The sequence below is a fragment of the Centropristis striata genome, chromosome 16, assembly GCF_030273125.1.
Source record: "Centropristis striata isolate RG_2023a ecotype Rhode Island chromosome 16, C.striata_1.0, whole genome shotgun sequence".
Classification (NCBI taxonomy): Eukaryota; Metazoa; Chordata; class Actinopteri; order Perciformes; family Serranidae; genus Centropristis; species Centropristis striata.
The window spans coordinates 21139573-21158606 of NC_081532.1; the positions used below are offsets into that span (position 1 = coordinate 21139573).

Consider the following 19034-nt stretch of genomic DNA (forward strand, 5'->3'; position numbering starts at 1 on the left):
AGTTGGAAACCTTCCATGGAAATTACCAAGAATTTATGGGAATAAGAGGGGAATAAACTGAAAATTTAAAAGTTAATTTAAATTTAAAAGAAAATAAAGTTACATAAAATGCCTCCAAATTGTATTTAAGTTCAGTACTTGAGTAAATGTACTTAGTTACTTTCCACCGCTAGTAATGAAGACACAAAATAAATCATTTTACAGGCCTCTGGCAACACATTTTTTTCTTTATTCAGAGTAAGATGTGTCAACATCCAGCATGACAAAAATTGTACAAAGTTCACAATTTATAAATGAAATATCACAGCAACTTGTGATCTCACACATTTATAGCAAAATTAAAATGTCAACAAATCCATGCTGTGTAGTACAAAAATAAATCAAACTTCAGTTCCACAGAGAGCACAATAGTTTATACAAAATCCCGTCTTTGTTAATGGTCACTGAAAACAATCTCAAAATGAATTGGCTCAAATAAAATAATAAACTCTGATGAATTCACAATAATTTATATGAAAAGTCAGCTTTCTAAATATGTGACGACCTTTTTGTGTTCCCTATAGATAGTCACAGATAACTCTATTCAGATTTGTTATTTATGTACCAACATCAGATGAGCAGCCGGTTTGTGCTTTAAATCCCTTTTCCCTTTTTTACTGATAATGAGAATTAATTCAAAAACTGGTACTAGCTATTACTCTACTGAAGCATTACTATATTGGCAAAAAGCTGCAGACACGATGCTGTGGAAAAAGGCGTATGCAGTCATGGATGATGGGTAGTAGAGTCCTGAAAGAGGACAGTAAAGTACAATAGATGAGATTCAGTCAGGTGAACGACAAGCACCTTTTGCATTAGCTCTCAAAAAGGCAATTCTGAACATGATCGCTAACAACTAGAACAACAGAACGGAGGGGTGCATACAGTCAGGCATACGGGCGTGACGCTGGATTGTATCACCCCTCAAAGGTCTCGTTTCACCATTTCTTCAGCTTTTTTTTAAAACCTTGAATTGATTGACTATTTAATCCTTTGTACAGTGATTAGATATAAAGTGCTGCTGGGGGATAACTTCATCTTCCTAAAACATAGCAAAAATGAAAGAACAATGTTTTTACACTTGATAATAGCCTACAGTATAACTGCTATGGTTATAATCATCCTCTTCTCTGATTTCAAGTCCCTGTTCTTCCTCTTTCAGTGGTACTAAATCCACGCCTACAGTGGCTCCAAGCAGTTGGTTGCTCCAATCGTGTGCCAAAGAGGTCATCTGGAAAATTGCACGCCGCCGTACGTAAGGATAATATCTTCAAGGACAAGTGCAAATAGTCTACTGGCACATAAGTGGGGACAGTGACCCTGTAAGTCCCGCTGTCATACTCTATAAATACTCTTTACAAAACCCTCTGAAACCCTCCTTTTAGGCTCTCAGGTACTGCTTTTAGTTTCTGTAAGAACATCAAAACATGGAAACGAAGGTGTCCCTGTGCAAAATCGTACAGAAAAAAAGTGGAACTCATATACTTTCACTTCTAAAACTCAATGTCCAGGTTCCCTCCTCTTTTTTAAAAAGATTTTTTGTATTAAAAGATTTGTATAAAAATCAATATTTTACATAGGATATATTAAAAAGATTCATGTTACCCCACTATGCTTATAAACAAGAAATTGCATATACCCAACCTTTTTTTTCCTTTGCAGATTGCATCCCGTACCTACTATAAACAAATGATTTAGTTATAATATTGCTGAGACGTTTCTTGATCCTAGCAACACAAGTGTTGAAATTGCGCAGATTTGATACTAGAAAGGCTAGAATGTGGTCTCTATAGGTCATTGTCTTTACACATCACTTCTATTTGAGATTAGTTAAGGATGAGCATGTGAACATGCATGCACCGCACAGATGTGTTCCTCTAGGAATTAATTGGCTCTCCTAGATAATGGGATTTCCACCATCGGGTTTCCGTGTAATGATGTTTACAATAGAACTATTCATACATACATTCATACATACATCAGGTCAGTTTCCTCTCCGGATTCATTTACAGCACCAATTAAAAATGCCCCCACCTACAGCTACACATCTTTTTTTTTCTTTTTTTCATCATCGAAACAAAACACAAACGTTTCTCAAGCATTGTCAGAAAATAAAGCGATTCGCAAAACCAGTTCTTGCTCCTGAACAATCTACACGCAAGAAGAAGAAGAAGACGGAGAAGAAGAAAAAAACATCTAAAAGTCCAAAATCATCCAGTGAGGAGAAAAATAAGTAGCTTCCTCCTTGCTTGTAGTTTTTTTCATTTTTATTTCACTGTCCAGTTTTTTTTTTTCATCTAAAATGCTTTGTTGTCAAGCAATAAAAAGAACTCACGTCCTATTATCATTAGCTTACTGTTCAGAAATATACACTAAAAATGTGCATACATGAGCAGCTAGAAACATTACATGACACTATGTCAGCTCATATGAAAACGTACAAAATGTGAATGTCCTCAAAAACTATTTTGCCGTTTACTCTTTTATGTTCTTCCTCAAAGCAAGGCCCAAAAAGAAAAGAAAGAAAGACATTATCTAGAGGATTTCTAAGCATCGTACCTCTTTTTTCTTTCAGAGAACAGAATTGAGAATATATAACACTATATAAGATACTGCACCGGACCGTCACTGCCTGTTTGTATGTGGATTTGATACATTGCCCACACCTGCCGCGGGAACAAAAGTCTCCCTCTGCTCAGTGGTTACACTTGAATTCCTTGAACTGCTTGTTTGATGTTTTCCAACAAGGCTTTGTTCTCCGGGCTCTGGTACTGCTCTTGGTTTGTGTACATATCCGTTAGCGTGGTGACGTAGGCGTCAAAGTTCTGCTCGCTGATTGGCTCCTGCGGGACCAAAAACACAACATGGAAACTGTTAGAGGAAAACAGAGGTGACACTTTATAACAACCATTGTTAATAAATGTTAAACTTTTACCATTACAATACCATTACATGATCATAAAAAAGGCTTACTGATAATTAGTAATGCTATAATTTATCGTATTTTAACAGTATATTGTGATTGTCGCACACATATCGTTTTGTTAATAATTTCAAAATGATTTGTAAAACATCAATGAACGTCATTTGGATGTTAATATAAAGTTGCAACTGATGGTTATAACGGCATGTTAAATCGTTAATAAATACTTTATAAAACATCTAAAAAAACATTATCTAGATGTTTATAATAAAGTTTATTATAAAGTTGCTGTTAAATATTATAACACCTTGTTAAATCATTAATAAATTATTTATAAAACATCTATAAACAATATTTGAATGTTTATTATAAAGTTATAACTGATGGTTATAACATCTTGTTTAATAGCTAATAAATACTTTTTATATTTATAAACATTGTTTAAATAGATAATATCAGTGCACAAATAATCAGTTATAGATCAACAATAAAATATTTAACAGGATACAAATACAAATACAACAAAAAAACACAAAGATACAAATACAATGAAATAAATTAAAATAAATTCTAGCATTACTTGCAATTGGTAAAAATAATTATTCCATTGTTTGTTTAAAATAGTTAGCTATTAATTTACTCTTTATTAATGATGCTTTTGTAAAGTGTTACCAATTTCAGATATCTGAAAATTGTATATATCTTAAATCACATCTAATATAATGTGTTCTGAAATACATTTTATCATTAAGTATTGATCAAGTGTCACTATCAGTTATTGTAAATGAGTTACTTTTAAGATGATGGCCTTTCTATGCTTCCATATTAATGATAACATTTATAGAGGAAGTGAAATACAGAGCATGAACAAATCAATTGAAATGCTATTAGTAATGGACTTACTTGCTGGTGCAGCTGTAAGCAGCTGTTATTCCTTAGAGGAGGTTCTTTGTGTGCCAGTGGTTTCTGTGGAAGGAGAGGAGGGACATATTTCTATTAGCCTGATTTGAGCAGGATTTGATACACAGCCACATACAGAAGAACTTAAATTAATTGGAAACATAGAAGCTGGACACAGATGAAGACATATAAGACATCAAAAAAACAAACAAACAAACAAACAAACAAACAGAGTCTGGCCAGTGAATGGTGATGATTCAGCCTCCCAACTTGTCAGATATCCACACTTTGTTGTTGCTCTCGGCATGTGATAGCGACGCACAAAGTATTAGACACTTGGTGCGTGGATGGGTCAAACAAACCCCACTGTGACCAGGAGACGTTTTTTTTTATGTCCCAGGTTTCTCACTTGCACCAAGCCCTGGCAGCAGTTCGCTCCAACCCTCATCTTCCTTCACTGGCTTCCAATTAAGTCGCATATTAATTACAAAATCCTCTTTCTCACATACAAATCCCTTCATGCTCTTTTCCGACCTCCTTCTCCCATACGCCCTGTCCAGGACACTGGCCTTCTCTCGGTTTCCTACACCAGACTCTGTAGCTTCAGTGTCACAGCTCCCACCCTCTGGAACGGTCTCCCTACAAATATCTGGATATTTAAAACTCCATCCGTTCACCGCAGCCTAGAACCTCTCTTAAATGCAGTGGGAGGACCCTGTTGGATTAATAATCTTAATTTTTGTCTGAAGTGGATTGGCTTTTTGGGGGCTTTAACATACTCAAAAAGTGCACATGAGTCAATATCTGGTAAGATTTAGGCAATTTAGAGGTCTCGCTAAAAGACTTGGCAAAAAGGCTCAATAGCGCCTCCACAACAAACTTAATAAGTTAACTATCCCCAACTAGCCAGGTTTCACTAGACACATTAAATTTGGCAGGTAGATGTAACATGTGGAGATGCACCAAAAAGCAGCCCCTATGTACACAAAGGTGCAAGAGTCCGTCCAATACTGCCTGCAGGCTTGATTATTAATGTTATTATTATTAGTTAATGTTGATTTGTTGTCTGTTCTTTGCGACCGGGAAATATAAACTGACGGGTAGAGAAAGATTCTGGGCTTGTTGGTGAGGAAGAGAAGGAGACTGAGCTGGCAAGACACAGCAACAATCAATAGCTTTGTTTCCATTAAAGTTGAAGCAAATTTTAAAGCAAAATGTACTTTGGTCAGAAGATGGCAGTGTAATGTATTGTTGTAGGCTAATCCGTCAGTAAACAGGAGAAGAAGTAGAGGAAAAACAACAAAAAAGAGGTTGCTAATCGGACAATTTTGGCCCCCACAAGAGAAAATGGAGAGAAGTCTAAAGGATTTAGATTAAATTGGGCAACTTATAACTGTTCTTTCATTTCAGAGGAAACAGCTGATTAGTCATGTGAGTTAAATGTTCTCTACGTCAGAACTTATTTAGAAAGCGTTTCCATCTCATGTGCATTAACTTTTTCGAAAAAACAGAAAAACACCTCAAGTGACTTTTAAGCGTTTTTTCCAAAGTTTTATTGAATTTTGGTGTTTGCATCAAGCTTTGCTCATGCAAATCTTCAAAATGCGCAGAGAAATTAATTAATGGAAACATGACTCATGTTGTAGAATTGTAGTTGATAGGGTCAACCTGTGTAACTGCCCTTTTCTTTTTCCCTAACCTTAGCCAAGTGGTTTTGTTGCCTAAAGTTAAAAATTTGCCAAGAAGTTTATTTTGACAAGTCACTATCCACTGTTCCTTCTGAAAACCATGCACAGGCTGCCTTGTGCGTCACACAGAGAGGGCCGTGACAAAGAGTACCGGTACCTGATGAGTTGTGATGAGAATGTGATGAATGGTTATGAGAAGGTAAAATTCTAACTGCCGGAATATGAAAGGATATGAATATCAAACTAGCATTCAGAAGATTCCTGAAAGGCACAGGATGAAAGGATGAAACTGTGTGTGATTACTGTGAAACTCTTAGAATGTAATATTTTGTTTGCTTCATCTCCAAGAGACAAAAAAGGGTAGAATGAATGCATGATAGAGGAAAACAAATTCAGCCATTTTGCTATACACAGTACAATAAAGCCATCATACTATTTTTCAAGCACAGTTAAAACCTCAATATATACTGTATATACACTTTTTAAAAATCTAAAGAATAGATTTCTGTTACTACTGTAAAAATGCCCAATCAAACCTCATTTTCACAACTCCCCCTCACTGTTTGGAAAGACAAGCAATGCTCCACATTTCTGACTAGGCATGCACAATATGCTATGGTTCAATACACAAATAAATGAATAAGCTGCTATAATGCTACGGTTAGCTATATTCTGCAACTTGCCGGCTTGCCATTCCTGGTGGCCCTTACCATATGAGGGAGCTGGACATTAGCTAAACTGTTAATCAGTGACTGGCTGAGGTTGGCCAGCTCATGCAGGAGAGATTCATTTTGCTGTTCAATCACCTTGTTTTCCTCCTCTATGGACTTCAGGCTGGACTCCATTGTTGTGATCTGAGGAGAGGACGTGTGGATGTTACAGTGCAGCTGTGTATTCACAGGCAGGCGCATCACATCACTGCTGACTCAGAAATACAGAAACACGGGCCAGACAGGAAGTGACTCACCTGTGTTCTAAGTTTGATCATGTCTGCTTCCACTTGTGAATTCGATTCACTTAAATCTTTGATTTCTTCATCCAGCTGTTTGATGTCCTCGTCATGCTCCAGTCCTGCAGAGGAGGGAGAGCGTTAACACTGACGCAGGCATACATTACATTAACAGGGTTTATGTTGGAGTCAAGTAATTAAACATGCCACAATATGACTTTAAGTGAAGATTCTGCAGTACAGTGTGTGACTGTACAACAGAGGTTAAGACTTAGCATCCTACAGACAAATGACATTATGATCCTGTCACAACCTTTGAGAAGCGTTAAAAATCACTGGGTGAAGTGTTCAGAAAACAGATGGAGCACACAAACTAGTTTAGATATTTCATGTCTGAAGTATGTACGCCACTCTTCTCATTATTTACATTCCTTTATTTCCACTGTAAGCCAGACAAAGCTCTTCACACACACCCTCCTGGTTGGTTTTATCTGAAATTGGACCTCTGAACACCTGATTAGCTGTATTGTATGGATGGGTTGTAATTGTAGTTACCGTTGCTGGCTCGTTGCTGCTTTATTGTGAGCATTTCCATTCCGGAGAGCCGAGCTTTCCTCATGGCGGAGGTGGCCCGGGGACAACCCGACAGACTGAATGCAAGTGGAGAAAGAAATGTTTAGTATATTCCACACACACAAGACAACCCTGATTCAAATTCATGTATTATTTTGCAAATCTTTGCAACCTAAATTCAACAGTACAAAGACTGAATCTGAATGAATCTGAATCTGAATGACAAAAAACATAATTAATGTCATTCTTAAAGGAATAGTTCAAAATCTGCTTTCTTGCCAAAAGTTGGATTGTAAGATTCACACCTCACTCATGTCTGTACAGTAAATTTGTAGCTACAGCTTGGAGACAGTTAGCTTAGCTTAGCATAAAGACTGGAAACGGCGGAAACAGCTAGCCTGGCTATTTCCATTGTGAACAAAATCCAGCTCCCAGCACTTCTGAAGCTCACTGATTAACGGCTGTATCTTTTTTGTTTAGTCTTGACAAAACCCAAAAGGTACTCTTCATTGAATTTATATTTGTTAGTGATATGACTTTAAAGTCCCCCTCCAGACACATTTTAAAGTATGTGATACTATAATAATCTGTATATACTCTAGCATCGTTTATATTGTTTGTTAGCTTGTTAGCTTGTATCTGGCAGTGGCCTGTAGTGGTTGTGAAACAAATATTAACATCTGCTACAATGTCACAGTGTGTTTTGTCTCTGTACAGACAAGTCCTCACTGCCTTGGAGTTTCCAGATTTATTTTACAGCTTTTGATTAGCTTTTCAAAGTAATGACGTTTATAATCTAGTTTCTAGTTGTAGAGGAATGTGAAAAAACCTCTCTACTGACAAATATTGCACAGATACAAGACAGTAAAGTCAAGGTTGAACATTTTACATGATATAAACATAAATAAAAACACACACATGCGTGGAGTGGGCCTTGTTTATGAAGGCTTTTATGAAAAAGGAAAGCATTCTGTGCACTGTTTGTTCCATGTGTTTTGGTGGGTAAACACAAACATTACTTTTGTCTGTTTACAAGACTCTTGAAATCTTGATTTATAACAACCCCGCCGAGTATCGAAGACCCACCTCCGATGTGTCAGGAAGCTGCCGCTGACGTGACCCGAGCCGTCACAGCCTGGTGTGGGACAGGACATGCCCTCCGTCTTGCCAGACTTCCATGTGAATTGGATGCCGTTTAGGTAGCCGTCCTTCTGTCTCTTGGCGGCTATGGGGCATCCTGACGCGCTTCTGTGGGACGCGTACTTCCCCGTCACGTGTCCTTGACCATCACACCCGGGGACTGGACACCTGAGGAGACAGAGTGACAGAGGATAGTCACTTTGACAACATTTATTCATTTAACCACAACCTTCATTTCCCTATGTATTTAAAGTTGATACCATCATATTGGAGACATCATCCATCACAGAGTGACCTGCTGAGTCTTTGCTGCTGGCTGTCTGGTGTACACTACAGTCTGTTTGCCTCCAGAGTACTGAAACCCCTCAGACTGTATGAGTGAATATCATTTTTCTGTTTGCCTCTATCTTCACTGCTTTGATATAAACAAAGATACCATCATCTTATTTAAAGCTGTCCCAGTGGCAGCCTTATCACACTTTTAGAATGCTGACAGTGCATCAACACCAGTGCTAATCAGATGCAATGAGGCAGTAAATTATTCCAAATGTCACAGCCCGCAAAAATGGATTATGGGTAAAGCCAGCTACAGTTGTGAAAGTATCAGTTCTGTCTGCATATAGCAGCTACCTGGTTTTAGTTCAGCTTCATGGCTTTTTGACTGCTGAAAAGATACAGAGGGTATAACATGTACTGCTGTCTGCCACAGTGTCTTTGTGATCTTTTCCCGTGTAAATACAGATCAGAGGTCAGAGGAATTTGCTTAACCAAACCATCTATCCAGACTCCAAACCTTTTATCTCTGTTAAACTATTCCACTGTGCACTTACAGCACAAACTGTCCTTCCTCGGTTTCCTTCTCTAAACTGAGTATGACGATCGCCACATCAAGGTTTGTGTAACCTTTTCCCTATACCTCCTTGTTTTTTTTTTTTTTTTTTACAATCCTGCACAATATGCAACTATGGACTCCACACAAAAACATTATACCAAGGTCTGTGTGTAACATGTGCTCTGTCAGAACTGGAGTAAGATGTTTCTGTAATGTGGGCTGATCATGAAAGGACAGATGCTTGTTATGCCTTTGGAACCTTCAATGCACAAGAATAGCTGGCACTGAGCTACGACTACATAAGATCCTTATGTCATGATTCTTCATTCATTCTGCAGCATGAGAGAATCCAAGCGTGTGTTCATGAATGTCAAATTAAGCATCACTCCTTAAATACATAAACGTTGTGAAACGGGCACAGTTTTGTGGCGTTCAGGCTACAGAATTACTTTGCTAAGGTCAAAGAACAAAATACTAGGTCAGGCGCTAATAAAGAAAGTTAAAAAAGTAAAATAAATTCACGTGACTACCGGAACTGATCTAACTGCTGGAAGTGATGCAGTTACGTTAGTGACGTAATGTTACTTTAAATAACATTGTTTACTCTTGTTTTCACACAGACAAGAATGCAGCTCCTGAGTGAAAGACCTCTGTGTGTCTGACCCTCCACCTCACCTCCCAACCTTCCTTGTTGGACTTTTTCATTCCCTCATACTTTGTTTCATTGATTTCCTCTTTGTTTTCATATTCCATAATGTTACTTCCACCTTGGCTTCCTTCCAATGCATTCTCATCCCAACTTGTCAGATGCTGATGTGTTTGTCACAGCCCCATTGCATGTGATGCCAACACACAAAATCAGTCACTTTCTGTTAGTTACATGCATAGTGGCTTTTCAAAATAAACTTCCATGTTCACAGAAAACGGTTAACACGAGTCACTCTCTTGACAAAGGTTAGGGCAGAAGAACAGGGTTGGGCTAAAAAACAATTACTTCCATATTTAACTAATGGACACACTTATGCACTTGTGTCAGAGTATTGAGTTTCTTTGACCCATCCACCTGCAGGATTGGAGTCAATTTTTCTATTTACTGGGATGGGACAAGAAAAAGTCAATGGCGGGCAGAATGGAAATAATAATAACAATAGGTCAGTTTTCAAATGAATGCAATATAAACTAATTTTCTTTTCAAACTCTTTGTCCATAAGTTTTACTATTTAGAAAACTTGCTTAAGCTGCAGGGAAATTCCAAAGTCAGCAATAGTTTTAAAGTAATGTAAGCATGCCAGTAACTATACATATGTGACTTCCTTGGGCATTAATGTTAATGGTAAAAAAGAAAACTGACTGAACCTTTCCTTTTCCATTGAGGGAAACTTTGGACACCAGTTCAAGCCATAAATGTTTCAGCTGCCTGAACCAGATATCAGCCCACAGCACCTCATCCATGACCTGAGAGCCAAACTGGTACAACCTGGTAGCAGACAGATCCAGATATGCAGCGTTGTTGTTTGAGGCGAACATCCGCCAGTCAGTGATGAGAGACACATGTGTGCTGTGTAACGGTTCAGAGGAGCCAAAGTGACTGCCGTCCAGGAATATATAATGTCCAGCAGGGAGAGCCTGGTGAGTACACTGCTGTGTTTCATGACACAGTGGCAGCACAACAGCTTAGGGGCTGTAACAAAAGGATTGGGTCTCTCTCTCTCTCTCTCTACTTTTAATAACACAGGAGTTGAAACATGGCTGCTTTATGCAAATGTATGTTTATTTATTAGTTTTAGGAGCAACCTCCCCCATGACAGAAACAGTCTCCGGATAATAAGCGATCATGCAAAGGTCAAAGAATATTTACCCCATGAGCTTAAGAGGAAGAAGGAAAAGGATAATGTCATGTCATGTCAAATTTGAAAGATCAAGAGCTGGAGTTGATTCATTCCCTTTAAATCCGATACAGCAAAGAATAAAACGCCTCTTATTTAAAATGTGTTTGGTTCATGTGCTTTGGATTTTATAGATTTCATTTATTAGTAACAACCACCATGTCTTCCTCTGAAGCAAAGAGACTTTACTCATCTCTTGTTTCCAAAGCTCAAATAGTGATCCAAAATTTGTTTTAATGTCATCAGAGCATACTGACTGGGTTACCTGTGGCAAACTGTCCTCAAAATCAAACAGAATTTCAAGGGTTGGTGTGTTATTTGTGCTCTGCACCACCAGAGAAATCAATGCAGCTGCAGGGCTGAGGCCAGAGAAGCCCATTGTGGGATTTAGGTAGAGTCCAATCAATCTCTCTCTGCCTCTATCTCTCCGGCTCTGCTCGCCTCGCTGTCTTCCCTTACCTGTGTGTCTGCAGGAGTTCACCAGAGACTGCAGAATCTCCCCTCCCTAAACTGCTACAACCTATCTCTTCTGAAGTTTCTCCTGCACCTTCACATTTGGGTTGAAACTTTACACCCAAACCACATTAGTCCTGTCAGAGCCAATACTGATTTATTCCTGCTTGCAATGCAGTGCAATGCACTGATTAGAAAGCAGCACATTGCTCTTTTGTTCCCATTCATGCAGCTTAGTTGCATCATTTTAACCCTCTGAACTCTAAGCTGTGTCAGGGCGTTTTTTACATTTTACTCACTGTGGCCTTGTATTTCACCGCAATATATAAAAAGTCCTGCAGCTCTATAGAATCACCACAATCATGGCTAGAAGTGGGAACAACTAGAAACTGTCTTTGTGCTGAATAACACAGTTGAACTATTTGCACTTTTACAGGCTCTCCTGTCCACTCCCCTCTGCTCTGTGTAAACAACCTGCAGTTCTGTCTGATTTTCAGTGAATATTTGTCACGTGACCGTTCCTCTCAGCAGAATCAATCATGGCTTACTAGTTGTGAATTTAACAAGATTTAGTTATTCCAAACATTTTATTTTTGACAGTTTAAATCAGACATGTTTAATTAACTTTTTCAAAAGGATCCTTTTGTAACCTATGATCCGTTCATGGACTGTCAAAAAGTTCTGATTTCAATGATAATACCCGTTTTACAGTTTCTTTCTATATCAACATGGCAAATGTAAAGTAAGCAGCGAGCAGTGTTGGTAGTAAGAGGGAGAGTTTCAGTTTCAGGGTTTTAAAGGGAGACAGAAGACTGATGATCAGTGTCTGTACTGTACCTGATAGGCTCCTGGTCCTCCTTGTTCTCTTTGCTGTGGATGATCTTTATCCCACTTTTCCTGGCCCGCGGACACCCTGAGAGACTGCAGATAAATGACAGTGTTCCAAAGTTGAAGCATACAGTACGTGTGTGCGTGTGTGTGTGTGTGTGAGACAGAGAGAGAGACAGAGAGAGAGGGGGGATAAAAATAGAAGCAGAGTAGAGTAAGTTTACTTCAGGTAAATTCAGGAAGTATAGATAAAGATAGAAAGGATACATGTATTGGGAAAAGGGAGGAATTGATTAATGTATGTAGAATGTGTGTTGTACCTTCTGTGTGAGGCGTAGTTGCCAGTGATATGTCCCGAACCATCGCACCCTGGTGTCGGGCACCTGGGGCAGAAAACACAAAAAGGGCTCAGGGCCTACAGCAACAGTACAGCATGTAGATGATAATATACCCCACTTTTAGCATTCTACAGTCACTGTTTATTCATTGTCTATGGTCCTATCATAAGCCTGTAAGCCTAGGATTACTGTGCTATATATCAATCACTTAATCGAAACACCGTAAAAAAAGTTCATCTTACGATCAAGGGAATTCCTTAAAACTATCTCCGGAATAAAAGTGAGCATAGGTGGTCCATGTATAAAGTGTTTTAATCTATCTCTATTAAGACTGTTAAAAGCCTTTTTTATATTATATTTTGATGAATTATTATTATTATTTTTTTTTTTACATAAATCAGGCACTAGGGCTGGAGGTTAAGTAAATGTATGAATTAGGCTAACCAGGCTGACTCCAGCAGAATGAGCGAGACACACAGATCATACATATATCAGAGAATCATCTCACGCCTTACTTGAGCTCTTGCGCGTTGTTGGCCAGCATACTTCGAATGCTTTTATCTGCTAAAGGACAACCTGAGAGACTGAAAAATACACCAGCAGAACATTAGAATGACAAGCCACCCCAACCACTGTCACACAAAGTCATCAGACCACACTCGTCTCCACACACAGACATCTGCAAGCATATACACACATAAAACATCAACCAGGAAATGCAAAAAAAAAAAGCCATGATGCAAGTGTAGGGAGTTGATATAACTAAGTTAACCCTCTGAGAATTTGTATTGGTACGCAACAACAACAAAGTCTTGTTTTTATGCAGGTGAGTTCAAGCAGGATTGATAGGATAGAATATATAAATTAACATGTTTGGACCTGTACATGCTGCCTGCAGTCTGACATCATTGAGTCCTTACTCACCTCACAGTGCAACACTCTGCTTAAGTCCTCTGACTCTAAATGGTAAATGCTTAGTCTGCATTGCACTGTGGGAAGGGCCTGGAGGACTGAATAACATCAGCTTAGAAGGTTTTACACCCGGCCCATCGAGAAATGAATTTATCCCAGGGTTTAGCTTCAAAATGAACACGTATCCAATCTTTAATTAATTTAGTCTTCCCTTATTTCATGATACTCTTGTTTCCTGATGTCAAGTCGCCAATAGTCAAAGGGCTAACGAATAAGAGAGAGAGACATTCTGCCTACAGGTGTGTGACAGCATAGTCGAGGTAAGCTGAAAACAATAAAGAGAAGTAGACTTAGAATCCACCAGGAGAAAAGGAAGTCACACCTTCGATGTGAGGCGAAATTGCTCGTCAAGTGACCACTTCCATCACACCCCGGTGTGGGACATCTGCCACCGGAAAAATAGATATATTTATAAGCCCAAAGCGAAGGAGAAGAAAATGTGAAAATTACAGAAAAAGGGGGGTTGTTTCTGATTTTTTTTTTTTTGGTTTTCATTGTTTCCAGTTTAGCTTCACTGTCTGTGATTAATATTGTGAGGTTAACTACACTTAGACAACTAATGTGGGTATTTGTAAAGGTAAAGCATCAGAAGAAGGGAAACTAATTGCAGGCATTAGTGGAAGCTATCATCCCTGTGTGGTGTTGTGTGGACAAATGGATAGAGCTGGTAAATAAAAGTCATATAGCAAGCCAGCAGCACAGGATGGGGAGGAGGGAGAGGAAGGGCAGTTGTTTCGCTGAGGTTAACTGGAACAAAGAGAAGGATGAAAACAAAAGAAAGAAATAAGATGAAGGAGGGGGAAAAGCAGAGCATGAGTGGGGAGAAGCCAGTGGGGTCGGGTGGAGAGGAGGAACGCTGGAGGAGGACTCTTACGTTATCAGGTCCTTCTTACTCTCCTTGCACTGGATATACTTGGGCTTGGGGCTGGGCATGTTCACGTCTGTGGTGAAGGAGCGGTCCTCCAGCAGGTCGTGGAAGGGATCCAGGTCATCCGTCTGAAAACAGAAAGGGAAGGGAGGAAGAAGAGACAAAGGGAAGAGGAAGAAAGGGCGGGAAAAGGAAAGACAGAGATGTTTCTCATTCCATCATTTGACATTTTTTAAAGATTTTATGCACATATGATACAATACATACAAACAGTCAGTATGAATACATTAAATTAAGTGGTACATGATGAAACTTGTTTAGTTTCTAATCAGCAGCACTTTTCTTTTGCCTATCTTATCACTTTGTCTGTTTTTCACAACACACACATACACACACACATCTGTCAGACCATAGAGTCTTGTCAATTTGAATGCTAATGGTTGAGCCTCTGTGACTACTGAGTCTCACCTGTCAGTCTAACAGAGCTAGAAAATAGATTTCCTGGGAGGAAATAATGACTCAGTGCCAAACAAACAGAGTATGTGTGTATGTGTGTGTGTGTGTGTGTGTGTGTAAGTGTGTGGGCTCACTCGCAGATTTGTACATGTGCATGGAGCATTCTTGTGTGCGAGCGAGATAAGAACACTGAGGGAGTTGCCTGGTTCTGTTTCTTGTTACGCTGCAACCAGCCACTGGATGGCACTGTGGTGTAGTGTCAGACCGCTGCTGGCTGTGTTATTTGGGGCTGTGCTTTGTCTGCAGTGCATGCAGCCAGGGCACGACGGCTGTTGATGCAAATCCTCTTTCCTTTCTTCCATGCTCGCAGTGTATGTACAGTAATGCCCATAAAGAGACAGGTCCAGATACAGCCCAAATTATCCTGCGCTCAAGCTGTCTCGGAGTGTGTGATGCTGGGTCAGCCAGCGAGCTTCTCCAATTAAAGGGAGCGCAGGCTGAGAGGCAGACAGGAAGGAGAACGACACATGCATACATACAGAGATGCAGAGCAGAAAGTAGGCTAGGGACGGAACTCGCATATACACGCAGACACACTCCCAAAGAGACATGGGTACAGACACACACACTCCTATGAATATTCACACACACCAACAGAGACACATGTACTGTACATGCATGCGCCTGTACACACCGACAGGCGCACCCAGCAGTGGTGCATTGATTTCCAGCAGTTCTTTGATGAGATGAGCTATTCCGATTCCCTCCCAAGGTGCTACTTTGCATAATTCATTTTGGAGAAGAGCGAAATGTAAAAACAGAAAGCCAGCATGCGGGGAGCATGATACAAACAGAGCAGATACCTCTGTGCATGGCAATGCTGACATCAATTAACATGCAGATTCATTAGGTTTCCCACAAAAATCCCTAATATGACTTTCTAATGATTCCAAACAGTGAGTAAGACAGGGAGGTAAGAAACCCGAAGACAATCAGACAGCAATGCAAATGTTTGACTTGGAGACAGTGTGTTGAATCAATGGCTTGGAGGGGAATAATTTGGGCTGGGACACATTGAACAGACAGTAGAAGTGCCTGTGACTGTCATGTCTGTGTTATCATTATAACCATTATACTACAGCTTTATAGTAAATATTATGATGTTTTCATGTGGGCAGAGCTTAGGAACACTTTAGCTAATGCTGGTTTTTAACTTTTCTTGGCTTACTTTTTAACAATGGTGGGAAAAAATATGAGCTTTCTACTGGAAATGTTTCTTGAGAAAGCTAATTTTAATCTACGGGACTAGAATGGCCGACTCCTACACGCTCTGACTCAAAGGATGGACGATCTGTCAGGATTAAAGTTATGTATGGTGAATTAGCCGGACATCTACACCTCCCTGATAGGGACACCAAGCGTTAAGTGAAACTTTCTTGATTCTCATGTACAAGATTTAAGATTGAACAGGTGAGTCATGTGATGGAACCTCTGCGTTGTTTTGCCTCTAGCCATACAACTAGCTAACAAAGCTAGCTTAAAGTGCTAAAATAGTTATGAGAGAAATCACCTACTAATCCTGTTTTAACAATTTCTGATTAACGCTAGGCGGACATGACAAACCTTGATACACACAACCCCCATTTGCAAAAAAGTTGGGATGTCTTCTCAAATGTAAATTTAACAAAATGTAATAATTTGCTCATCTTTTGTGAAAACTAGACAAAAACATATTTAATGTTCAAACTGATACACATTTCTTTTGTATTTTATAAATATACAATGATTCTAAATTTAATGCATTCTATTTTTATTTCTTGGGTCCCAACTATTTTGGAATAACGTTTATGAAAACGTTTATAAAAACTTTTTGGTGATTGCCTTAGTCCAATCTTTTTTATCTTATCATGTTTAACCTAATTGTTTCTGACAGTTGCAGGATTTGACAAAATTTTAAATTGGAGCTGTATTTCTGGCATCCAACAACACAGATAGATAACACTTTCAGTAGGTTTTGTGGCCTACTACTCGTGCTGATCTCCAGTTTATCCTTTTTTTTTTTTGCCTCCAGCTAACACAGTGATGTAATCATTACATCGGCACCAAAAGGGTCTATAATTATCACCAACATCACAACTGTCTGTCATTTTGAAAAAAATGAAAAATCTCTTCATCACCCGTCATCATTTCTATCTCAATCCTGGTATCATCATGAACATGTTCTGAGAAGAAAGGAGAGTAGCCGCTTCTACAGCTTCTTCTATATTTTAAAGATACTGACTGACTAAATCCAGGCAGCAATCTACCCTCCTTCATGAAAAAAATATACATATATGTAGATATCTGGCCACAATCAGACATTAAGTGAATTCCCCACATTTTCCCTGTTTTTTGTTTTTCTCCTTTACCTCTTTCTCGTCCTCGTCTATGTGTTTTATCTTGGTGTAGTCTACAGGCAGGTCCCAGCAGTCGGCGGCGTCCCCCATGCCGTAGCAGCGGGAGCCCAGCAGGGCAGCTTGCCTCTGGGGGGACATAGGCTCTAGAGGGGTGAGCACCGAGTCCCCTCCGCCGCCGCTGCACAGACGCTTGCTCATACTCAGGTCCAACGTACCATTCTCATCAACATCTAGACCCGGACTCTGGAAAGTGGATGTGGATTTTGTGCATGTATGCATATTTGTGTGTGAGGGGTAAAGTCAGGTCAGCATATGTGGAAGAGTTGAGTGTGTGCATCAGTAGCATGATTATGAGGAAGGGTGTAAAGAACATGGGGAGGCAGAGATGGAGAGAAGGGGATAAAAGAGAGTGAGAGTTTCTGATTAAATAGCAGTCAAACATATTCATATTCTAGGATCAGAGCTGGGGAAAAAGTAGCTGAATACACGGTGAATACTAAAGAAGTACATGAAAAGTGCTTGAATTTCCTGTTCCTCCAGTGATGTGTTTACTTTTGAAGTTTTTAGATGTCTGGAAAGATGGATCAAGAACATCTGCAGTTCAAATACCTGAAACAATATTCCAATTTATTTTTGCCTGCCTAGATGAAACATTACACACTTGCAGTGTACAGTAGCCAAGTAGTGTGACACTCACAAGAGGGTCAAAAACTAGAAGAGGCCCAAGGACGAGTACATCCCTCTGTGAACCCGTCCTTTCCTTCCACCCCACTATGGTCTCTGCTGTGTTTTGTGCAGTAAGAAGAGTGTGTGTGCATGACTTTGTGTTGTGTGTGTGTGTGTGAGCCTAATGTGAGTGGACATCACAGGGGGGCAGGGGCTGAGGGTTAGGGGTGGGGTTGAGAGCAGTGATGAGCAGCAGTAGCTAGAACTAGACTGCTGCAATCCCAAAAATAGAGGCAGAACTATACTGTGTTCTGGAACAAAGTGGGCCACATCCAACAAGACCGACTGCTCACTAAAGCATTCAATTTCCCTCCTGAGTGTAGGTTTGTATCTATGCATACGCACAGCTTTTCTTCAATCTGGCTCATACTGTGTAAACCAAAAGAGAGAGAAAAGAGTCCCGATCCCGTAAAGCTTATGTTTTGGTAGGCACGTGCATGTGTCTTTGCTCTTATTAATATTCTTCTCTCTGACTCCTTTTTCTCATCTCCCCTGTGCTCCTCATCCTCCTTGCACCCTTTGCTCCCTTTCATGAGTCGGAAAGCTCGCTCTAAAGCTGATTCCAGCCGACAGTGTCCCTAGGGGTGGATTCTCCTGGTGTCTGAAGCCAAAACCTCTCTGACGCACGTTGACTCAAACGCACGGGGGGGTGGGGTGGCGGGGGTGATAGATTTGGGACTGGGCTTGAATACTGCCAGGACTGTGGCTTAACCAAGGGCTAAAAAAATAGTAGACAAAAGGGCTGAAAAACATTACTGCTGGGTCATTAGTCTGCGGAGAACAATATCTCACAATGAATAATAAAAGGTACTATAAAAGAGCTGTGAATCAGGCAACACAGGCATGATGGTGTGCTAAATACAAAGTGTTCATAATAAGGCTGAGCAGACACAACACAAACTGAGCTTCTACTGTAGCACCTGTCTGTCAGCTGACATTACTCCGTGACGTCAGTGTCTTTGAAAAAAAATCAGTGGTAAGTTTGGCTAGGAGCCGGAGAAAGAGAGAGAAGGCAACAGAAGAACTGTAAGAACAATGGAAACAGTCTCTGTTAAATAAAGGTCAAG

General features: G+C 39.8%; 1 protein-coding gene across 4 annotated transcripts in view; it reads right to left on the bottom strand.

Moving 5' to 3' along the window:
• Positions 1-206: 206 nt before the first annotated feature.
• Positions 207-19034, bottom strand: part of myt1lb (myelin transcription factor 1-like, b) — a 109911-nt gene continuing 91083 nt past the window's right edge. For 3 of the 4 annotated variants that reach the window (XM_059352773.1, XM_059352771.1, XM_059352772.1), the window contains exons 12-22: positions 17254-17484; positions 14396-14517; positions 13065-13133; positions 12532-12594; positions 12221-12304; positions 8159-8380; positions 7055-7149; positions 6518-6621; positions 6261-6404; positions 3866-3928; positions 207-2882 (exon numbers count right to left, since the gene is read on the bottom strand). In XM_059352773.1, coding sequence (XP_059208756.1) covers positions 2742-2882; positions 3866-3928; positions 6261-6404; positions 6518-6621; positions 7055-7149; positions 8159-8380; positions 12221-12304; positions 12532-12594; positions 13065-13133; positions 14396-14517; positions 17254-17484 — 1338 coding nt within the window. In that variant the 3' untranslated portion in view covers positions 207-2741. The remainder of the gene's footprint in view (positions 2883-3865; positions 3929-6260; positions 6405-6517; positions 6622-7054; positions 7150-8158; positions 8381-12220; positions 12305-12531; positions 12595-13064; positions 13134-14395; positions 14518-17253; positions 17485-19034) is intronic. The other variant, XM_059352774.1, reaches the window with a different exon arrangement.